The following is a 21,864-nucleotide window of genomic DNA, read 5'->3' as shown; positions in this document are numbered from 1 at the left end:
TACATATCCCTCACAATCTTTACATATTCACCAGGGACTCCTTTCTTATTGAGTGCCCACCACAGAATCTCTCGAGGAACTCTATCATATGCTTTTTTAAGATAAATGAATACCATATGAGCGTTTGTTTCTTTACTCTTGTATTTTTCCATCAATTGCCTTATAATGAAAATTGCATCTGTTGTTGATCTACCCTGCATAAAGCCAAATTGATTCTCGGATATTTCGGTCTCTTCACGTATCCGTCTATCAATTACTCTTTCCCATATTTTCATGGTGCGGCTAAGCAGTTTATAGCCCTGTAGTTTGTACATTGTTGTATATTTCCGTTGTTTTTGTTGACAAGTACTAGTATACTGCTTCTCCATTCGTCTGGCATTTGTCCAACTTTCAAAATTCTATTAAATAAACCTGCTAGCCACCTTGTTCCTGTCTCTTCCAATGCTCTCCATACTTCCCCAGGAATATCATCTGGTCCTACCGCTTTTCCTCTCTTTATTTTTTTAAAGCGCTTGAGCCACTTCCTCGTTTGTTATTTTGGTGACCATTGCTGCTACTATCTCCGTTGACTCTACAGGCTCTCTGTCAAATTCTCCATTTAATAAGCTGTCAAAGTACTTTCTCCATCTCTTTTTGACATCCTTTTCGTGAACTAGTAATTTATTATTTTCATCTCGGATAGGTACATCTAATCTGATAAAAAATTTTTGCTTTCTTTGCTCTCTGTTTGGCTATTTTATATATCTCCGTTTCGCCTTCCCTGGTATCAAGTTGATCGTATAGGTTTGAATACGCTTCTACTTTGGCTTTTGCTACTGCTACTTTCGTTTCCTTTTTCGCCACCATATAGTTTTGAAGGTCTGTGTCGGATCTGGTTTCTTGCCACTTGCCACTTTTTATATAATTTTTTCTTCTCTTTTATTTTTCCTTGTACTTCGTTTGACCACCACCAAGTCTCTTTATCCTCAAACTTTTTCCTGACGTTTTCCTAAGTATTTCAATAGCAGTCTCTCTAATACTACTGGCCATTGTTCTCTAAATTGTATTAGGGCTTCCTTTCATGTTCCAACATATTTTGTCTACTACTCTTTCCCTGAATAGGCCTTTCCTCTCATCTTTTAGCATCCACCACTTAATTCTTTGAGGTCCTCTCCGATATTTTGGTTTAGCTTCCCTTTTTACTTCAATGTCCAGAACAATTAGCTTATGATGTTGGCTTACTGTCTCACTAACTATTATCTTGCAGTCCTTCATGAAATAGTCTACTTGGAATTGATGTTGCCCACGTTTGTACGTAATAAGATTAGTTTCTCTCTTTTTAAAAAATGTGTTGACAATCGCCATATCTATTGCTGTTGCTAATTCAAGCATATCATCTCCAGCTTCATTTGTAGTTCCAAAGCCTAATCCCCCATGTATTGCTTCGTATCCTGCCTTGGCTTGGCCCACATGTGCATTGAAATCACCTCCTATTACAACTTTCTCCTCTGACGTAATATCACTTAGGACGTCTCCTAATTGGTCAGAGAAAGCTCTTCTTTAATTCTCGCCCAGACCTGTTTGAGGAGCATACACACACAACATTCAATAGCTCTTTATCGATTACAAATTTCATTCACATCATTCTATCACTCGTTCTTACAACTTCCACTACGTTATCATTCATTTCACTAGCAGCAATTATACCAACCCAATTTCTAGTGTTACTACTCCCTGCATACCACAATTTGTAACCTTCAACTAGTTCTTTCGCCCTTTGTCCTTTCCACCTAGTTTCTTGAATACAAGAAATTTGAACTCTCCTTCGGTTGAGCGCATCCACTAACTCCAGACTCTTACCTGTAAGACTACCAAGATTCCATGACCCTATCCTGATTTTTCTAACCTGCAATGGTGTTCCCCCTGAGACAGTCCTCACCCGGAAATCCGAACGGAGCAGGAGGCTCATTTTACTTGCACATATCTACAACAGAATCTGCAACAGACTCTACAACAGAATCTACAACAAGTGTGAAGCGGAAATCAACGAATCACAGTTTGGTTTTAGGAACGCTTTGGGCACAACGGAGGCAGTGTTTTGTCTGCAAGTATTAGTACAGAGGTGTAGAGATATGAACAAGGATGTCTGCATGTGCTTTGTAGATTACTCAAAGGCCTTTGATAATGTAAGACATGACCAAGTAATTGAAATTCTACAAAACATAGGAATTGATGATAAGGACATCCGAATTGTAACAAGTCTCTACTGGAATCAAACAGTTAGGGTAAAAGTCGGCAATGCGTCCACAGAGAGCATTGATATCAGAAAAGGTATGCGTCAGGGATGTGTTCTCTCCCCTCTCCTTTTAAATATTTACTCTGAACAAATTTTAAAAAAAGCACTAGATGAAGCAAACGAAGGCATAAAAATCAATGGAGACTTGACAAATAACATCCAATATGCGGACGATACAGTCGTATTTGCCAGTAATATCGATGAACTTCCGTATCTTATGGACAGGATACAAAGAGCGAGTGAAGAAAGAGGACTTAACCTCAACATAAATAAAACAAAATGGATGCTGGTCAGCAAAACTCAAAAACCTGCCAGACAATTGAAAATAAAAAACCAACTAATTGAACACGTTGACTCGTATATATACCTTGGAACAGTCGCCAACTCGAAATGGGATCAAACAACCGAAATACGATCTAGAGCTGAAAAGGCCAGAGCAACATTTTAACAACATGAGAAATATATTCACCCATTCCGACATATCTCTCCCACTAAAAATACAGCTGCTAAAATGCTATGCATTTCCAGTCTTGCTGTATGGCGCAGAGGCATAGACACTAACGGAAACATTAATGAGGAAGCTGGAGACATTCGAAATGTGGGTGTATCGACGTATCTTCAAAATATCCTGGACGACTCACACCACCAACTTAGAGGTATTGCGCCTAATGGGAAAACAAAAAGAAATCTCTTTCACGATTAAGAAACGGAAACTTGAATACCTCGGTCATATTTTGAGACATGATAAATATCATATACTCCAACTGATATTACAGGGTAAAATAGAAAGCAAACGCGGACCCGGAAGAAGGAGACACACATGGCTTCAAAACTTACGCCAATGGTTTGGACTAACATTGATCGAGTTATTCAGAAACGCCACAAACAACATCAAAATTGCTATGATGATAGCTAACGTACGCAACGGACAAGGCACATGAAGGAGAAGAAGATTAGACACATACTCGTACATAGTGTTACTTAGTTACCTTTGATCTAAGGTCTTCCCCGGCTTCCGCCAGTATACAGTAGCATGAAATTGTTGTAATAAATAAGCAATAAGATATCATGGATTCTTCACGTCTCACTGACTAAAACAGAATAAAAGTGCAAATGACAATTTATGTACTGTCCTTTTTATTCACGTTAATACAGCATCAAAATAATAAACACATACGATTATAAATACTAGAGATGATCCAGTAACTGCACTACCGGCAAATATTAGAGCCAGTACTCTCCATTTGAAAAAGTCATTAAAATCGTCTACAGCCCTGAAAATATAACAATCATATAGACCGGCAAATATTATACAGAAGTTCAGCCACGATTTTCTGAGTCCTGCCTTTTGCAATACTGGAAGGGTAGACGAAGTACTTACAATCTGTGGAAACATCCACAAATTTCCTGTGACATTTTCCTGTAAAAACTAGATTTTCCCAAAAAATAAAAATAGGGTTTTGCGATGAATTTCAGAGTCCTGCCATATCCGTAGAATGACAGGACACTATCGATTTTATGAAGAAATTTTTTTGGACAGGAGGGTTGAAAAAGGGCTAACGGAGTATATATGTATACAAACATGTTAGAAAAATAATGAAATTTTCATGATTTTCTGGGTCCTGCCAACTAAATAAATTAAAAATATTAATTTCAAAATGATCAAAAAAATATTGGCATGACGTCTCCTAATGTATAAGTATATTTGTCCCTTGGAAAATTTGTAACAAAAATAAGAAAACTTCTGTTGGAGTGAAAGTAAAAAGAAAGATATACTCCAACAGAAGTAAGGAAAAAAAAGAAGAAAAGAAAAGACTAAGGTAACTAGTTGGGGCCTCTTATGAAAATAAAAATGAAGGGGCTTCAGCGGTTGAGCCGAAGTAGGAAAAATAAAAAATACTACTTTGCAGTAGTACTGAAGAAAGGGGAATTAGAAGGGATAATAAGTAGACGTGGGAAGAGACAGAGGCAAACTGAATAGAGTTGGCTAGCTATAGATGCAAGAGAGCAACTTGACACTCAAGGATGGATACGGCTCGTTTGCATGCCTGTCGAAGAACAGTAGCTCTATGTAGATAGTAATAATGACTAAAATATGAAATAATAAAATAAGAATAATGTACTGAAGAGGAATGAAGATGAATAATTTCTAAAGACGAACAAGATAAATAAATCTAACAAATCATGGGCGCCATGAAAATGATCTTCGATCATTCTCCCAGGTATCTTATACTGCTGTCAGATATTAAATATATCAAACCTGTAATAATGAACATAAAGGAATAATAAAAATAAATGATATACAAAATAAATAAACATATTTATTAAAAATAACTACCAGATTTTTAACAATCTCTGAGTTAAGCAAGTTCATATTATGCTGTGACTCTAAAATGACATAAGTTATACAAGAAGATATATATATTTTAAAGATAACAACAATAATGTTATCTGTTACAAACTTAAATATAAGTACCTCTTACTAACATATAGGGTACAAAATTACATAAGTCTTCTACCAAATGGTTATAGTACGCCTGCTACGTACAACTAAAGGAAACCGACGAAGATGAAAATAATACAAATAAATAGGCCCAAGCCTCACTAAGAGAAAATACAATACTGAATAAAGCAAAATTAAATATACAAATGAATAAACGTTATAGAAGTGAAGTTAAGAAAAATACCGACAAAATGACCTAAATTAACCGAGCAAATGCAATGAAATAAAGTAACGACGAAGTAACCGAACAAACGAAATAAAGCGAATAAATACAATATTTGGGAAACAAGCAAGTAATGTTACAAAATAAATTTACCCGAATTACATAAACCAATATCAAAGCAATAATAAAGTATTAAAAACCTAATTTTCTCTAGGCTTATTCCTGTGCACAAGAAGTTACCGTAGATACAAAGTTTGGGAACCAAATAATCTAATATACAAATACATATGTCAAAAAAAACAGAGGTAACCTAAATCTGGAAAAAAAACATAGTGTATTTAACAGATAGTCTGAAATATAAAAAAAACCAATAGTTACTAAAACTCCTCACTAAATGTTCCCAAACGAGGTTGCGGTTGCATCCTAGAAAATGAGCATCACTATGATGCACCTCCATGCCCCTCGTAGGCCCAGGTGGCAGGACGAAAAGGAGCTGGAATGTCCCCCAAAAAGCTTGTTCCCAAAACATACTCCCAGTTTGACTTGGCGGTAGCTGCAATAAGGTCAAGGTGGCTTCCCTAGGTAGTCAAGGTGGGTACGACATCACATGAGGGTTAGTTTTCTTCCAAATGGCTAAAAACATATACTTCGTTTGATTTCTCATATAAACCGGTAAACAAAAGTAAAGAGAAGAAGAAATAATCGAGGAAAACTTTTTAGAAGCAATAACATAAAAAAAACAACCATTAAAAATGGAACAAAAACTAATCTCAGGTAACCTTGAACTATTTTGAGTTTGAAAACATGAACAAATAATGGCATTGCATTTGAAATAGGAATATAAAATATGACTTATCTGAAATAACATGATTAAGATAGTAATAGCCATCTACATACATTTTATATACCTTAATGAAATGGTATTGAACCAGACAAAGATAGTTACATGACAATTTATAGATATATTGGACATGAAAATTTATAGATATATTGGATGTTCAATCGGTTTAAAACGTACAGAGAAATGGTAATTATTTCCAATATTAATTTGAGGACTTCAAAAATGTTTGGTTATGTAAAACCAAAAACCCCATTAATATAAAGATCGATATAAAGATAATATAAAGATCGAAATAATCTACATCCTTCACCTAAGGGACTGGCTAAGAACATTTAACAATGAACCAACTATTTCATATATTCAAGGTTAACTAAAAAACATTAGTAGAAAAAACGATTTACCGGTTAATTTTTTATTCCTCTTCCACTGATGGTACTCCCATCCTTACTCCAGGAAACCCGTACTCCAGGAAACAAGTGGTGGTAACTTTTTACTATACTTCCAAACTTAGTTGAAATAAAAATTAATTTCGAAGAAATTAACCGCCATTTACGGTACTAACCACCAACACCAACCTGTCAACCTCGCAGCCACCGGCCAAGTGCCTCTCATTCCTCCCACAGTCAGCGAGGAAAACGTCAAACTCTCACGGAACACGAATTAAACGACAAGGAACGGTTCAACAACTATGTTCCGTACAGTGTGACGTCACATGAGAAGTCCTTTACGATAAATTAAAGAATTTAAATGGGAGGTCAAGAGAAAATAATTATTTTTTTTTAAAATAATTACAGCGCTAAAAATGATAATATAACGGGTGGACCGTTACAAATTGTGCGGAAAATTTTTACCCTGATTCCGTCATTTTCTGAGTCCTGCTTTTAAAAAGTTATAATACTCAAATGCCATCAATACTTTTTCGGTACTCTGCAGGAACGTTAAACGGTTCTTGTAAGAAGGCAGGAGTCCTAGATTTGTAAGAAAACTCGTGAAAAATTCCACGATGTTCTGAGTCATGCCATTTCGGATATGTTTCAAGAATATTAATACAAGTCTACTTACAAAGAGGCAGAATGGTTTTATAGTTATTTCGTATACAGGCTGGGGCATTAGTGTGGCAAAGTCCAATTACTCGTTTGTCGTAAGAGATACGAAAAAAAGTTATTTAGGTAAAATGTGGGGCAAAGATAGGATTATAATTTAAAAATATTTTCTAATATACAGGGCTACCCGTATTGACAGGGCCACACAAACTTTTGCTTTTTAATGGAACACCCTGTATATAATTTTAAGATTCCTAAGATAATTTTAAGACAATTTAACACAATTCACCTAATCCAAAAATGTTTCCTAAGGGAGCTAGAACTCTTTGAAGATGGCGCCTTGTAATTAGATTTTTTTATATTTCCAGAACGCTTCCATTTCGATATTAGACAAAAACTGGTGTACCATTTTATCTTCCAGAGATAAATCGATTCCATCAATTCTGAATCTCTAGTACCGGTCGTATTAATCCGTGTAGGGCAACGGTTATTTTATCGCATAACTTTTTTGTCTTTAACTTTTAAGCATTCTTGACACTATATTATTAAAATGTGAGGTATCCTGGTACTAAAATGTATTCTTGCTTTAAGTCGGTAGGATGCACCATTTTCTAGAAAAATCAATTTTAAAACTTTTCGTATTTTGAATTTAAGAAAAATTTGAAAAAAAAAGTAAAAAAACGGTGTATTTATCGACTTAAAGCAAGAGTAACTTTTAGTACAAGAATACCTCATAATTTAATTCTCTACTGATAAAAATGCTTAAAAATTAAAGCAAGTTATGAGATTTCGTTGATCTACTCAAGACGGACGCCTATGACCGATACTAGAAATTCAAAATTGATAAAATCGATTCATCTCTAGAATCATAAACGTACCAGTTTTCGTTTTTCTTAATATTTTTTCTTTCAAATTCAAAAACCGAAAAATTTTTCAAATCGATGTTTCTAGAACATGGCGTATCCTACCGACCAAGAGTACCTTTCAGTACAATAATACCCCATAGTTTAATAATCCAGAGTCAAAAATGCTTAAAAGTTAAACATAGAAAAGTTATGCGATAAAATATATATCCGTTTCCCTGCCCTAAACGGACGCATATGACCGGTACTAAAAATTGACAATTGATGGAATCGATTTATCTCTGGAAGATAAATAGGTGTACCAGTTTTCGTTTTTCTAAAAAGAAGTGTTCTGGAGCTATTTTAAAAAAACTAATTACAATATGCCATCTTTAAAGAGCTCTAGCTTCCTTAGGAAGCATTTCTTAAAATTATCTGAGGAATCTCCGGGCCTCGTTTATTAGAAGAGTTTCTGGACACCCTGTATAATAGGTACAATCCCTACTCTAACCAATTAATTGTAAAATTATTGATATTTTTCCTATTACTTTTATTACGTTTACTTAGATACAAATATGATCTAATCGCTTAAAATAAAGATCTTACAGTTTGGTATTAGATTTGAAAGGTGTGTAAAAATCCGAGACATTAATTAGAAAAATAAGATTTAATACCGTACGATTGTTTTAACGATGTAAAAATTAATTTTTATGTAATAAATATCTTTGCCATTATCCTGCCACGTTGTAAACGGTTTTATATTAGTGTTTTTTAAGCATACTTGACATGGCATGACTCAGAAAATTGTGGTGATATGAATATGTTTGTATGACAACCTGAAATAATTTTACAGATTTACAGTTTTATTTTTATATACGAAATAACTACACAGCCATCCTGCCTCTTTGTAAATAGCTTTATATTAACATTCTTGAGATATGTGCAAAATGCCATGATTCACAAAATCGTGTAACTTTCCACGAATTTTCTTACACATTTTTTAACTATGTATAGTAAAAAAGGTGTAATTAACATCCTGCCATTTTGAATAATCTCTACTTAAATTATATATTTTATAATAAAATTTATTTTATGATTAAGAAAATCACGGAACCAGGGTGAAAATTTTCCACAGTATTTTAAAAGGGACGTGCAGTTAAACATTAGGAGACGTCATGCCAACATTCTTTTCGATCACTTTCAAATAATTATGTTTAATTTATTAAGTTGGCAGGACTCAGAAAATTATGAAAATTTCATTATTTTTATTATATGTTTGTATATCTATATACTCCCTTAGTCCTTTTGCAACCCTCCTTTGCAGGACTCAGAAATTCATCGTAGCTTCCCATTTTTTTCCTCATGTAAAATCTAATTTTCATAGGAAAATGTCACAGGAAAACCGTGGATTTTTCCATAAATTGTAATTACTTTTTCTAACCTTCCAGTATTGCAAAGGGCAGGACTCAGAAAATCGTGGAAGTTCTGGTAATATCTCCCGGTTTAATATACTTACAGTATTTCGCAAACGGTATTTGTCTTAATATTCCAGGGCGCATTTATTTTGAGATGGTCGTCGAGAGGTGACTCGTATTGTTTTGCAGAAATTGCTTCTAATTAATTCATGTAATAATAATTGAGTTATACTCCCACTCCAAAAGGTCCGGAACATTGTTTAAATAATAAAAATATCAAAAAATGAAGGAAAAATTCGATTTTTTTTGTTCGTTTTTTGATTATAACTAAAAGGTTGTATCGAGAAAAGTTGTACTGATATAAAAGTTGAGAAATTAAATTTACTACAATATAGGATTGGTTAAAAATTTAAAAAATTGTCACCCTTGTCACAAAATAGCAATAATTTCGAAAAAACCATTAAAAACTTTCAACTATTTATGCTACACTTAGTACCTTCATATTACACCCAGCAAAACTTTATGATATAGTTAAATAATACTGTAAATTTAATTAAGATCGGTTTAATAGATTTTGCAAAATCAATTTTGCAATCCAGCTTTCGCAAAAAATGTATTTTTTCAAAATGTTGCAGGACTGAAAATAAAGCAGATAGCAAGTTGATTTTTTTTGCGTAAAGAAGAATACTGTACCTTTCATACGCAATTTGCAAAATTAATATCGATTTACTACCACGGCGTGAGGAGTTTTTAAATGAACATTAATTTTTGGTGCTACGCGCAGGACAGCGGATACGTTTGCTTTGATGGGGCATTCCAATGACCTGTCAAAAATTATCGAATATTGCGGCTGTAGACAAACAAATGTGTTGTTGTTAATAATTGTTAAGTTGGTGTTTTAGTTTTCATTGTTTTGAGAACAGACAAGAAAGTAAGTTGATACTTGTAGTGACTTTTTAAATAGTTTTTAAAAGCAACAGGTACATAAATGTAAATTTTTTAGCATTGTTATGAAAAATTATATACCAATTCTCTTTAGAAAATGTAAAATTTCTACCAATCTTTATCTAATATATTATTTTCTTACTCTATATTTTGTTGTAATTTAATATTTTAGTTCCACAAAAATCAAACCAATTTGATTATTGTTTGTTAAATATTGTTTAAACAATTGAATATGTTTAAAAATAATAAAATTTTTATTCTCTAAGTTAAAAGATGTCAACAAAAAAAGTTTTTGCTAAAAAAAGTATTATTTCAAAGGACAGAGTGTGTGTTTTTATTTTGCAATAAACAAATTTATTTATTTATATCGAAATGTACTAAAAACTAAAATTTATCTATCATTATCAAAGGTCATTGGAATGCCCAATCAGAGCGAACGTATCAGCTGTCCTGCGCATAGCACCAAAAATAAATGTTTACTTAAAACAATTCCTGACGCCGTGGTAGTTAACTGATTTTAATTTTGCAAATTGAAAATGAAGGGTACGGTATTCTTATATATGTAAAAGAAATTCAACTTGCTGTCTGCTTTATTTTTAGTCCTGAAACATTTTGAAAAATGCATTTTTTGCGAAAGCTGGATTGCAAAATTTATTTTGCAAAATCTATTGAACCGATCTTAATGAAATTTACAGTCTTGTTTTACTATATCATAAAGTTTTTGTGGGTGAAATATGAAGGTCCTAAGGTTAGTATAAATAGTTTTGGTTGAAGAACGTAAAATGCGAATTTTTTTTTAATGGGTTTTTCGCAATTATTGCTATTTTGTAACATAAGTGATAATTTTTAAAATTTTTAACCAATTCTATATTGTAGGAAATTCAATTATGCAACTTTTATATCAGTTCAACTTTTCTCGTAATTAAATACTTTTAAAGTTATAATCAAAAACGAAGAAAAAAATCTAATTTTTCCTTAATTTTTTGACATTTTGATTGTTTGAACAATGTTTCGTACCTTTTTTAGTGGGAGGATAACTCAAATATTATTATATGAGTGATTTTCAAGCAATTTCTGCAAAAAAATATGAGCCACCTCTCAACAGTCAAATCTACTCATATTTTTACAAATGCGCCCTGGTCTAGAAATTATTCTCTCGTGGAATGATTTTTACTGGTTATTCTTAACTTACATTTAAAAGTTATGGTATTAGCCCGATCAAAGAACAATCTGACACCGAAAAAAAAAAAATAAAGGAAGGATGAAAATGAAAATTTGGGATTAGTTAGTTGTTGTTTTTTGTTTATTTGGGTTTATATGACTGCGGACATTAAATCCATTCACCAATTTTAATATTTTTTATTTAAATATTCATTTTTTCGTATCTGATCCTAAAACTAATATTAATATTAATCTCTAATAAACAATTATACTAATCAATAATTATTTTTGTATTTTTTTTTTAATTTTTAGTTATTATAATTATTTTTAGAATAGTTAGTTGAAATTGTCTTTTATTATATAAGAAAAAGTTTACAATTCTATATCACCTCCATTTTACAAAAAATTAAGGGGAATACCCCCTCTCGAAGGTGAAAAATATGCATTCAAAATAAGTCCGGAATTGGACAAAATGACTAATTCTAAGCAACTTTTGTTCTATAGAGTTTTTTCCTTAAGTCAATACTTTTCGAGTTATTTGCTAGTCAATATGTTCATTTTTAACAGAAATGACATGTTTTGGACGGTTTTTCGGAGATAACTGAAAAAGTACGTATTTTAGCGATAAAAATATATGCTTGAGGTCTGTAGACTCAGTAGAAGCAGAGTTGTAGCTAATGAAAAGTAGGTTCTTTTTCGTCAAATTCCAAATCGAATATTTCAATGCGAAATAACCCAAAAACGGAGCACTTTTCGGAGAAAATTCATTTCAACTTTTTTAAAATGTTTAAAAAAAGGTTTATTTTTATTTTTTAAAAAAAACTTGTAACATTAAAAGTAAGTGAGTTACGCTCAAAATATTGTTGGTCCCTTTTATTTTTTGGTAAAAAAATCGCGAGGATAACCCCCTAATTAGCATTACAAATAAATTTTATCATTACCACTTTACAAGTTATTTTGCTTATGTATTATTTATATGATCTGTAAGTTTCATCGGTGCAAAGTGCTTATCTTCGAAAAAGCTGTAGTTAAAATTGCTTGAACGAGTAACTAATCACGAGTTTCACCAAATTTTGCAATTTTTGTCTAACAAGAAAACAAAAAAGCAAACAATCTCTGCTTCTACTGGGTCTACAGAACTCACGCGTACACCATTTTTTTAAATCTTTTATATAGTGCAGTCACTGAAGGTGTATATGTGCTATTACCTCCGATTTCGTTGAACGTCCATAGATTTGCATGAAAATTGGTGATTGGTTAGAGGATATCTTAAGAAACAAAGGTGACATGGTACCAACTTGCGCTTTTACCCTGGGGGTGGATGCCACCCCTTCTCGGGGGTGAAAATTATTTTATTGAAAAGAATCCCATAATTCGATAGAGGGACCAATTCTAAGAAACATTTGTTATATAAAGTTATTAAAATAAATCAAAACTTTTTGAGTTATTGAAGATCAAGAATTTCAATTTTTCTTGAGAAAAAGGCATGTTTTTAACCGATTTTTCATCAATAATTCAAAAACTATAAGTTTTTACAAAATAGTTATTATTACCAAAATTAGAGCTAATAAAAAACTAAATAAACCCTTTACTATAAAGATCCTTTAATATTAACAAAAAGTGAGTTATAGGTAATTGAATATATATTTTTTTCGGCGAGTAAAAACATCTAAGTATTCAAGCTGAAATAACGGGAAAAAGATGCATTTTATAACATAAACTTATTAAACATTTGTAAAAGTACATAAAAATATCTATCAAACGAGCCCCCGAGCATGTTGATAGCATTAAAATTTATGCAACAAAATTTTTTCAAAATTTATTTTTTAAAAATGTTTCCAAAAAATGTTATTTTTTTTAGTAACTCCATCTATTTTTAAGATATCAGGTTTAACTAAAAATCGTTTGAAAGCTAGTTCCATAGGCTATTTAATCACGTTGAATTTAATCGTTTAGACCTCTTATTTTTTTAAAAATAAAAGGTTAAATAGCCCCGGTTGCATGGTTTTCACAGCAAAATTTAAGATTTAAACGTTTCTATCTCGGTTATTTTTTACCCCATGGAAATAGTAAAATAGGTATAATATTTGACACAGAAAAAAACTAAAATTAAGGTATATACCATTTTTTACGTGTATTGAGTATTTAGCCTCAAATAGAAATATCACCTAATATAGAAATAAATAATAAAGCAATTCCACAATAGTCCAGGGCGCATCTGTTTTGAGATGGACGTTGAGAGGTGACTCAAATTTTTTTGCAGAAATTGCTTGAAAATAAATCAAATAATAATATTTGAGTTATCCTCCCACTCAAAATGGTCCGGAACATTGTTTAAATAATCAAAATGTCAAAATATGAAGGAAAAATTCGATTTTTTTATTGGTTTTTTGATTATAACTTTAAAACTATTCATTTTTGAGAAAAGTTGTACTGACATAAAAGTTGCGTAATTAAATTTTCTACAATATAAAATTGGTTAAAGATTTAAAAAATGGTCACACTTGTTGCAAAATAACAATAATTGGGAAAAAACCCATACAAAAACAAGTATTCGCATTTTACATTTTTCAACCATTTATGCTACACTTAGGACCTTCATATTTTACCCAGAAAAGCTTTATAATATAGTTAAACAACGCTGTAAATTTCATTAAGATCGGTTTAATACATTTTGCAAAATAAATTTTGCAATCCAGCTTTGGCAAAAAAAAATAATTTTTTTAAAATGTTGCAGGACTGAAAATAAAGGAGATAGTAAGTTTAATTTTTTTTTAAATATAGAAGTGTCCTGTACCTTTTATTTGCAATTTGCAAAATTAAAATCGATTAATGACCACGGCGTCAGGAAATTTTTTAAATAAACATTAATTTTTGGTGCTACGCGCAGGACAGCGGTGTTCTATTCACACAAGTTGATTTCCATCAAAATTTCTTCCAATCTTTATGTAATATATTATTTTCTTACTCTATATTTTGTTGTATTTTAATATTTTAATTCCACAAAAATCAAACTAATTTTATTATTGTTTGTGAAATATTGTTTAAACAATTGCATATGTTTAAAAATAATAAACTTTTATTCTCTAAGTTAAAATATATGAACAAAGAAAATTTTTGCTAAAAAACTGTTATTTTAAAGGATAGAGTATAGGTTTTTATTTTGCAATAAACAAATTTATTTATTTATATCGAAATGTAATAAAAATTAAAATGTATCAATCATTATCAAAGGTCATTGGAATGCCCAATCGGAGTAAACTATCCGCTGTCCTGCGCGTAGCACCAATATTTAATGTTTATTTAAAAAAATTCCTGACGCCGTGGTCTTAATCGATTTGAATTTTGCAAAATTGAAAATGAAAGGTACAGTACACTTCTATACGCAAAAAAAATTTCAACTTGCTATCTGCTTTATTTTCAGTCCTGTAACATTTTGAAAAAATTTATTTTGCAAAATCTATTGAACCGATCTTAATGAAATTTACAGAAGTTTTTTACTGTATCATAAAGTGTTTCTGGGTGAAATATGAAGGTCCTAAGTTTAGCACAAATGGTTGAAAAACGTAAAATGCGAATACTTGTTTTTGTATGGTTTTTTCGCAATTATTGCTATTTGGCAACAAGGGTGACTATTTTCTAAATCTTTAACTAATTCTATATTGTAGCAAATTTAATTACGCAACTTTTATGTTAGTACAACCTTTCTCGGAAATTAATACTTTTAAAGTTATAATCAAAAAACGAAGAAAAAAATCGAATTTTTCCTTCATTTTTTGACATTTTGATTATTTAAACAATGTTCCGGACCTTTTTGACAGGGAGGATAACTCAAATATTATTATTTGATTTATTTTCAAGCAATTTCTGCAAAAAAATTTGAGTCACCTCTCAACGTCCAAATGTACTAATATTTTTACAGATCCGCCCTGGTCTACAAACCGAAAGCGTTAAATACCTTCTTATGCACCTGGACAAGACTTTGACATGGAGAACCCATATATGGAAAAAGCGCGAAAAAATATAAAAAGTTAAACTTAAAATTTCGTAAATATTATTGGACACTGGGCAGAACATCGAAATTGTCTATACGTAACAAACTGTTGGTATACAATACAATACTCAAACCGGTCTGGACCTATGGGATCCAGCTATGGGATACAGCAGCAAAACCCAACCTATCCATAATGGAAAGATTACAATCTAAACTGTTACGCTCTATAGCAGACCCCCCATTATTCGTGTCAAAAAAAGACATTTATTGTAATCTAGAAATACCTACGATCAGTAAAGTAATAGTTCAGTGTAGTGTTCGGTACATAAAACGCCTAGAAAGCTATCCACATGCTCTGGCAATAAACTTGCTTAATTATACCTAGTCAACAAACTCACAGACTACAACGTAAAAATCCACTGGACCTTATTTATAAATAAGTTTTTTTTTTTTTTTTTTTATTTAAATTAACGTGCATGTGACATCTATGGCCATTAGCACGAGTTACAGTTTACATGGTAATATTATAAATTACAAATTATAAATATATAGTTAACATTAGTAGTAGTTAACATAAGTAAAAAAAGATCAGTTAACAATAATTATATTTTGTTTAACAGTTGATTCTTCTCTAGGAATTTGATAACCTTGTTGATTTGGTCTGTACTGTTGAGGACATCTTTGAAGTTAGGACTAATACCAAGCTGTTGGCGTTACGGGTATGTCCTATATGCAGTCTTCGTAAGATTGCCATGTTTTTCCTAGATAAACTAGGGCAGGTAAATAGGTTCACTGAGGGCTTAATTTTATGCAGCACTGAAGTAATTTTATTCCAGTGAATTTGCCAGGTGGATAGAGTGTGCTTCTTCAGTCTGGCTTTTAGATCATTACAGATTTGTACATTAAGTATGGTATCCAACGATGATGCAGCTTTTTTGGCAAGGCAATCGGCTTTTTCGTTACCACTAATGCCAACATGGGATGGTACCCATAATAAAGTGACTTTTGTATTATTTTTAGAAAAGATCGGTATCATTGGTGTTTGAGGTACATGAATTATTGGATGAAAGGCTTGCAACTTCGTCAGCGTCTACGGGATTTAATGTGATCTTAAGCTTTTTAGATAATCTTGTAATTCGATTTTTAAGCGATCTATCAGATACAGCTTGATATATTTGCGTAAGGTCTTCTAAAAGAGACTTAATGTTGGTGGTAAAGTTATGAGCTTCTTTGAGAGGATCACTGCTACCAAAGGAATTTTCCAGGAAGGCAATAAGCTGTAATGCTGTCAAAGAAAATCTCTCTGGGTTAGCACTAATTAATTGTTCAATAGTTGATTGAGCAGAGGGAGTAATTTTACCAAGTTCTTTGTCATCAGTTTTTAATTTCTTTTTAGGAGCTGTTTTAGGAGTTGCAAAGGCTGTGGGAGATTTATCATTTATAGGGTTTAAGTCTGGGGGGTTATCAGTAACCGATAAAGTGGGTGATTCGAGACTTGTGTCGGTAGAATAAGTTCTTTTGATGCAAGGATTTGAAGGTAAGGACACTGACATTAGAGACTGTTCATTTGGAATTATTAAGTCGTTATTAGTTGTATTGATTTCTTCTTTTGAGGAGGAGGAAGGACGAGACATAGTAGAAGGAGTTTCAAATGGGATTAGGCTAGAAGTTGTATTTTGAGAAAGATTGGTAGATATTTCTTGAGGGTTAGAACAGGAGTCTGCAGTGTGTCCAGATTGTTTACATAAGAAACATTCAAGTTTATCCGAAGTGATAAAGATTCTATTATTGTTATTTTCGTGCGATATTAAAATTGAGGTATTTAATTCAAAGTTTTCTTTATCCGGTATAATATATAGTCCTGTCGCCAGGGGGGGTACAACGGCCTCCTTAATTCAGATGGACTTACCCAAGTTTTTTTTATATATTTTGACCCGTAGAATACGAATTTTTTGGGTAACAGTTGATCCGGATGTCGATAAGATTGTTATAGACAAAGAACTTGAGGAATTACATAACAGCGATTTCTCGCAAAACAAAACATCTTTTTGTATTTTTTGGGTCATTTTAAGCAAAAAATATTTCTACAAGTTTTTTCATAGAATGCATAGTTTTCGAGATAACCGCGGTTGAACTTTCAAAAAATCGAAAAATTGCAATTTTTGAACCCAAATAACTTTTGATTAAAAAATAAAGTAGCAATTCTGCTTACCGCATTTGAAAGTTTAAGTCAAATTATATCGGTTTTGATTATTTTCATTGCTAAAAATTAATTTTTTTATTGTTAAAATAATCTATAAACACCTAGTGTTTCCCGTGCCTAATACATGCGTTTTAACGTATGCTACGTAGAAATTGCCTCGCTTGCACTCGTAGCTACTCTACCTACTCGTTCGATTTTAAATGAGAAATCATTGAAAACATCACTCACATACTAGGTGTTTGTAGCTTTGTTTAACAATAAAATAATAAATTTCTAGCAATGAAAATAATCAAAACCGATATAATTTGACTTAAACTTTCAAATGCGGTAAGCAGAATTGCTACTTTATTTTTTAATCAAAAGTTATTCGGGTTCAAAAATTACAATTTTTCGATTTTTTGAAAGTTCAACCGCGGTTATCTCGTAAACTATGCATTCTACGAAAAAACTTGTAGGAATATTTTTTGCTTAAAATGACCCAAAAAATACAAAAAGATGTTTTGTTTTGCGAGAAATCGCTGTTATGTAATTCCTCAAGTTCTTTGTCTATAACAATCTTATCGACATCCGGATCAACTGTTACCCAAAAAATTCGTATTCTGCGGGTCAAAATATATAAAAAAAACTTGGGTAAGTCCATCTGAATTAAGGAGGCCGTTGTACCCCCCCTGGCGACAGGACTAATAGATAGAGCGTCGAAAACTGAAAATGTGAGCGTATTCGTCCTCAGGTGAGCCGCATCGGATAAAAGAGATAGGAGAAGCAAGTTGTAATCGAAGTTCTTCTTTAAGTGCTTGCTCTATGAGTGAATTCGGGATCGAAGGGCTCACGTTGGACAGTAGTAGCCTCTTTGCAGGTGTAATAAGTCTGCGAATAGATACTGTTTGATTTCTAACAGTAATGGTCGGATAATTTTGCAGAAGATTATCCACTACGGATAAGGAAGAAAGATATATGCATATACGCTGGTTAGAAATTCGTGAGGCAAAGGTTATTTCTTTAGGGGTAACAATTTCGCCGACTGCCTTGATGTATTCAAATAGCACGACGTCAGGAAGAGCGTTCATAACGATGGCGAAACTTCTACTGGGACATGATATTGCTGTTGTAGGTTTTTTTGGTGTGATTTTTGTTACTGCGGCGAAGCTGGGTTGTACTGTTTGTGATGATGTTTGAGATGATGTTGATGCCATAATTTGATTTTAATATTCTGGATGCCAAAATATTAAATATATATGGCCAGTAAGAACTGGCCTAATTTTTTGGTTGTCGATATTTGCTGTTAATTAAAAATCGCTTACCAGTATTTTTGTTGGTAAACACAGCACATTAACTAACTAGTTTTTATATGATACACTATTAGCAGAGACGATAAGCGAGGAGTACTTTACTCGTTGGCTTCTGAAATGGGAATGAAATAAGTTTTATAAGTCACCGTAATTGTGTTTATATTTTAGATATACCTGTGTATTGTTTGTAAATGTGAAATGTATGTTTGTCTGTAGCATATTATCGAAATGTCATGTTTGTTCCATACTAGAGGTCCAGTCATTAAAGTGACCTCTCACGTAAATTTTTTTACTTCAACCCCAAAGACGCTTATTGTTAGAATTTTTATAACTAACAGATTGCTGAATAAACGTTTAGTCAATTAAAATGTTACATTTAGGTTGCATTTCTTAGAGGAGTCAATTTTATTTTTTTCATGTGCAGGGGGGTTCAGTAGAAGCTCAAGTTTCAGTAGAAGCTTCGACATATTGGAAAAAGGGGTGCAAAGGGTTTTCGCGCTGTATCTTCTAAACTAGCAATCCTACAGAAAATTTAATTACATATAAATGTAGCAAATAAAATTTTCTACAATTTTATTTCTATTACTTTTTATCGTCAAGTGACCAAAAACAGTAATAAATAAAAATATGAGAAAATTTTGTAAGAAGTTTCCTTTTGGAGGTTATAACTTTTTTTCCGTTCATTTCACAATAAAATAACATCATAGCGATTTTCAGAGGATTTTTCAATGAACAATTTTCGCTATAAAGTTGTTTAATTTTATTTATTATCTAGGTTTTACAGCGCTCCAATCTTGACCAGATTCTCGAATTCTCATAGGAATACAATAAAAAAAAAACTTTTCTATCTATATATTAGTCGAGCGGCAGCAATCTTTATGCCGACCACGAAAATCAAATTTAAGGTGAATGACCAAATTTGGTCTATTTTTATGTTTTCGAAGTCGCTGAATCCGAATATTAAGTTTATTTTTATCTAGATTTGGTGTAACATGTTCAAAAATCAAATTTTATACAAAAATACCGAAAATCAATTTTGATGATTTTTCAAATTTACCTCGCTGTGTCTTTGGTCGCTGTAAATATTTCCTTTTGAAAATTTTACTGTTTAATCTATGAAGTATGTAGATAACAATGGGATTTGTACTAAATATTTAAACACATTAAAAAAGGAGTTGTTAGTTTTTAAACATTTTGTCATTATATTTCGTTAGTTTCATCTTTACTTAAAAAAGTTGAGTGACAAACTTTTTAGTTTATAATTTTAACCAACACAACAATAAATATAATTCATGAAGAAGTTTTTTGGAAAATTTGAAGTCAAAATATACAATAGGAAAAAAGTTATGTTACTTCATAAACAAGCGGCACACCCCAAAAAACGCTTATATCTCGAGATCCTGACCACGGTATGGTGAATGGCTAATTTTAATCATAATTTATGATTTTGATAATAAAAATTCAGTTTTTGCTCTTCTTAACAATTTTGCAATATGCAGTTGCGTCATTTTTCTTCTGAACCGGCGAATTTGTCCTCAAACAACTTCTTGGGCCGTTTCTATATATGCTTCGGGTTATAAGTCTTATAGTGGGGAGAAAGGTCAAAAACAGAATAATAATAGCATAGGAATGTTAAAATCATAATAAATTGTATGAATAAAAAATATATATAGATAGAAAAGTAAGCCTAACTTTTATTTTTATTTTATCCCTATGAGCATTTGAGAATCTGGTCAAGTTTGGAGCGCTGTAACACCTACAAAAATAAATAAAATTAAACAATTGTCCTTCACATAACATTTCGAACATTTGTACTTATGGTAGTGGTCTTTTCGGGCCGCTGATCACAGTTTAAAGAAGCAGAAGAAGAAAAAGAAGATTATTAAGCTTCTTAACAAGTGACGTCCGCGCATCACTGTTTTTTTTCTGTGCGTGTACTGATCACAAGTGCTTTCCAAATAGTTTTATAAAAATTATTAGACAGTGTTTAAAATACCACAAAAGTCATCAGAGAATAATTGTGTATCCCGAAAGAGGCGGAAATATGAAAATTTGCAACAGAAACTGGTAGAGTTAAGGTATTTATATGATATTTTTGGGTTTTATCCCAAAAGATCAAGTTATTTATAAGATATTTTTGAATCATTTTATGTTAGATAAATTAAATTATGTGTGAATAGATCGAACTATAAATATTTAATATTTACGAAATGACAATTTTAACCAAATTCAAACTTGGGGTCCTTTTTTGTTGTTATCAATATATTTTCTCTGTTGTCATAGTTACTATATCTCGCCTTCTTCCCTATTCGAAATACTCAAAACGTCAATAGTATTTGTCAAAACACACAGAGATGTAACAGGCGCTATGTTGCCACACTGCACTGATTTTCCTATTAATGTTTATTTTGTAGCAAAATGTCCGACAGACATGATATTATGCAAAAATTTATATTGTTTGTGTCAAGAAGGATACCTTAAGGTAGCCCAAAGTAATACAGACTACATTATTGGGGGTTTAAAAATAAAATTATAGCCCAAAGGTTTAAAATAGAACAAAATAAAGGGTTTACCAATAAAATTAGAGCAGGGGTGCTTTTAAGCAGCCCAAAAAATCTTTATGATTATTTGACCTGCCTCTATTTTTCAGAGGTACTCTACAGTAGTCCAGAAGTTTAGAATAGAACAAAATATATTAGTTTAACTGCTTTTGTAAATTTTACTTCGATTTCACGTTACAAGCAAGTTTACTTGCACTAAATTATTTGTTTGGTTTTGTGTTCAAACAATAAAACTAGAGCAGAGGTATTTTTTAGTAGCCTAGACAATCTTTATGATCATTTTATCTGCTTCTATTTCTCAGAGGAATTTTTACAGTAGCCCAGCAGTTTGAAATACAATAGAATTATATTTATTTCACTACTTTTGTAAATTCTACTTTGATTTAAGATTACAAGCAAGTTTAATTACACCAAGCTTTTTGTTTGGTTTGTCTTCAAACAATAAAATTACAGCAGAGGGTACTTTTTTAGCAGCCCAGACAATCTTTATGATTATTTTATCTGCTTCTATTTCTCCGAGGTACTTTAATGTAGCCCAGAAGTTTAGAATACAATAAAATGTATTTATTCAACTACTTTGTGCACATTTTGCCTAGATTTCATATTACGAGGGTAGTAAGTTTACTGCT

The 21,864-nt window shown here is 31.9% G+C and overlaps 1 protein-coding gene across 1 annotated transcript in view; it reads right to left on the bottom strand.

Annotated features, from left to right (window-relative positions):
- Positions 1-3,391: 3,391 nt before the first annotated feature.
- Positions 3,392-21,864, bottom strand: part of LOC126880467 (uncharacterized) — a 48,815-nt gene continuing 30,342 nt past the window's right edge. Inside the window, exon 3 of the mRNA XM_050644326.1 lies at positions 3,392-3,549. Coding sequence (XP_050500283.1) covers positions 3,417-3,549 — 133 coding nt within the window. The 3' untranslated portion in view covers positions 3,392-3,416. The remainder of the gene's footprint in view (positions 3,550-21,864) is intronic.

The sequence above is a fragment of the Diabrotica virgifera genome, chromosome 2 (assembly GCF_917563875.1).
Source record: "Diabrotica virgifera virgifera chromosome 2, PGI_DIABVI_V3a".
NCBI lineage: Eukaryota > Metazoa > Arthropoda > Insecta > Coleoptera > Chrysomelidae > Diabrotica > Diabrotica virgifera.
Note: the sequence above shows the minus strand (reverse complement) of the source record. Positions and strands in the feature narration are given on the sequence as shown.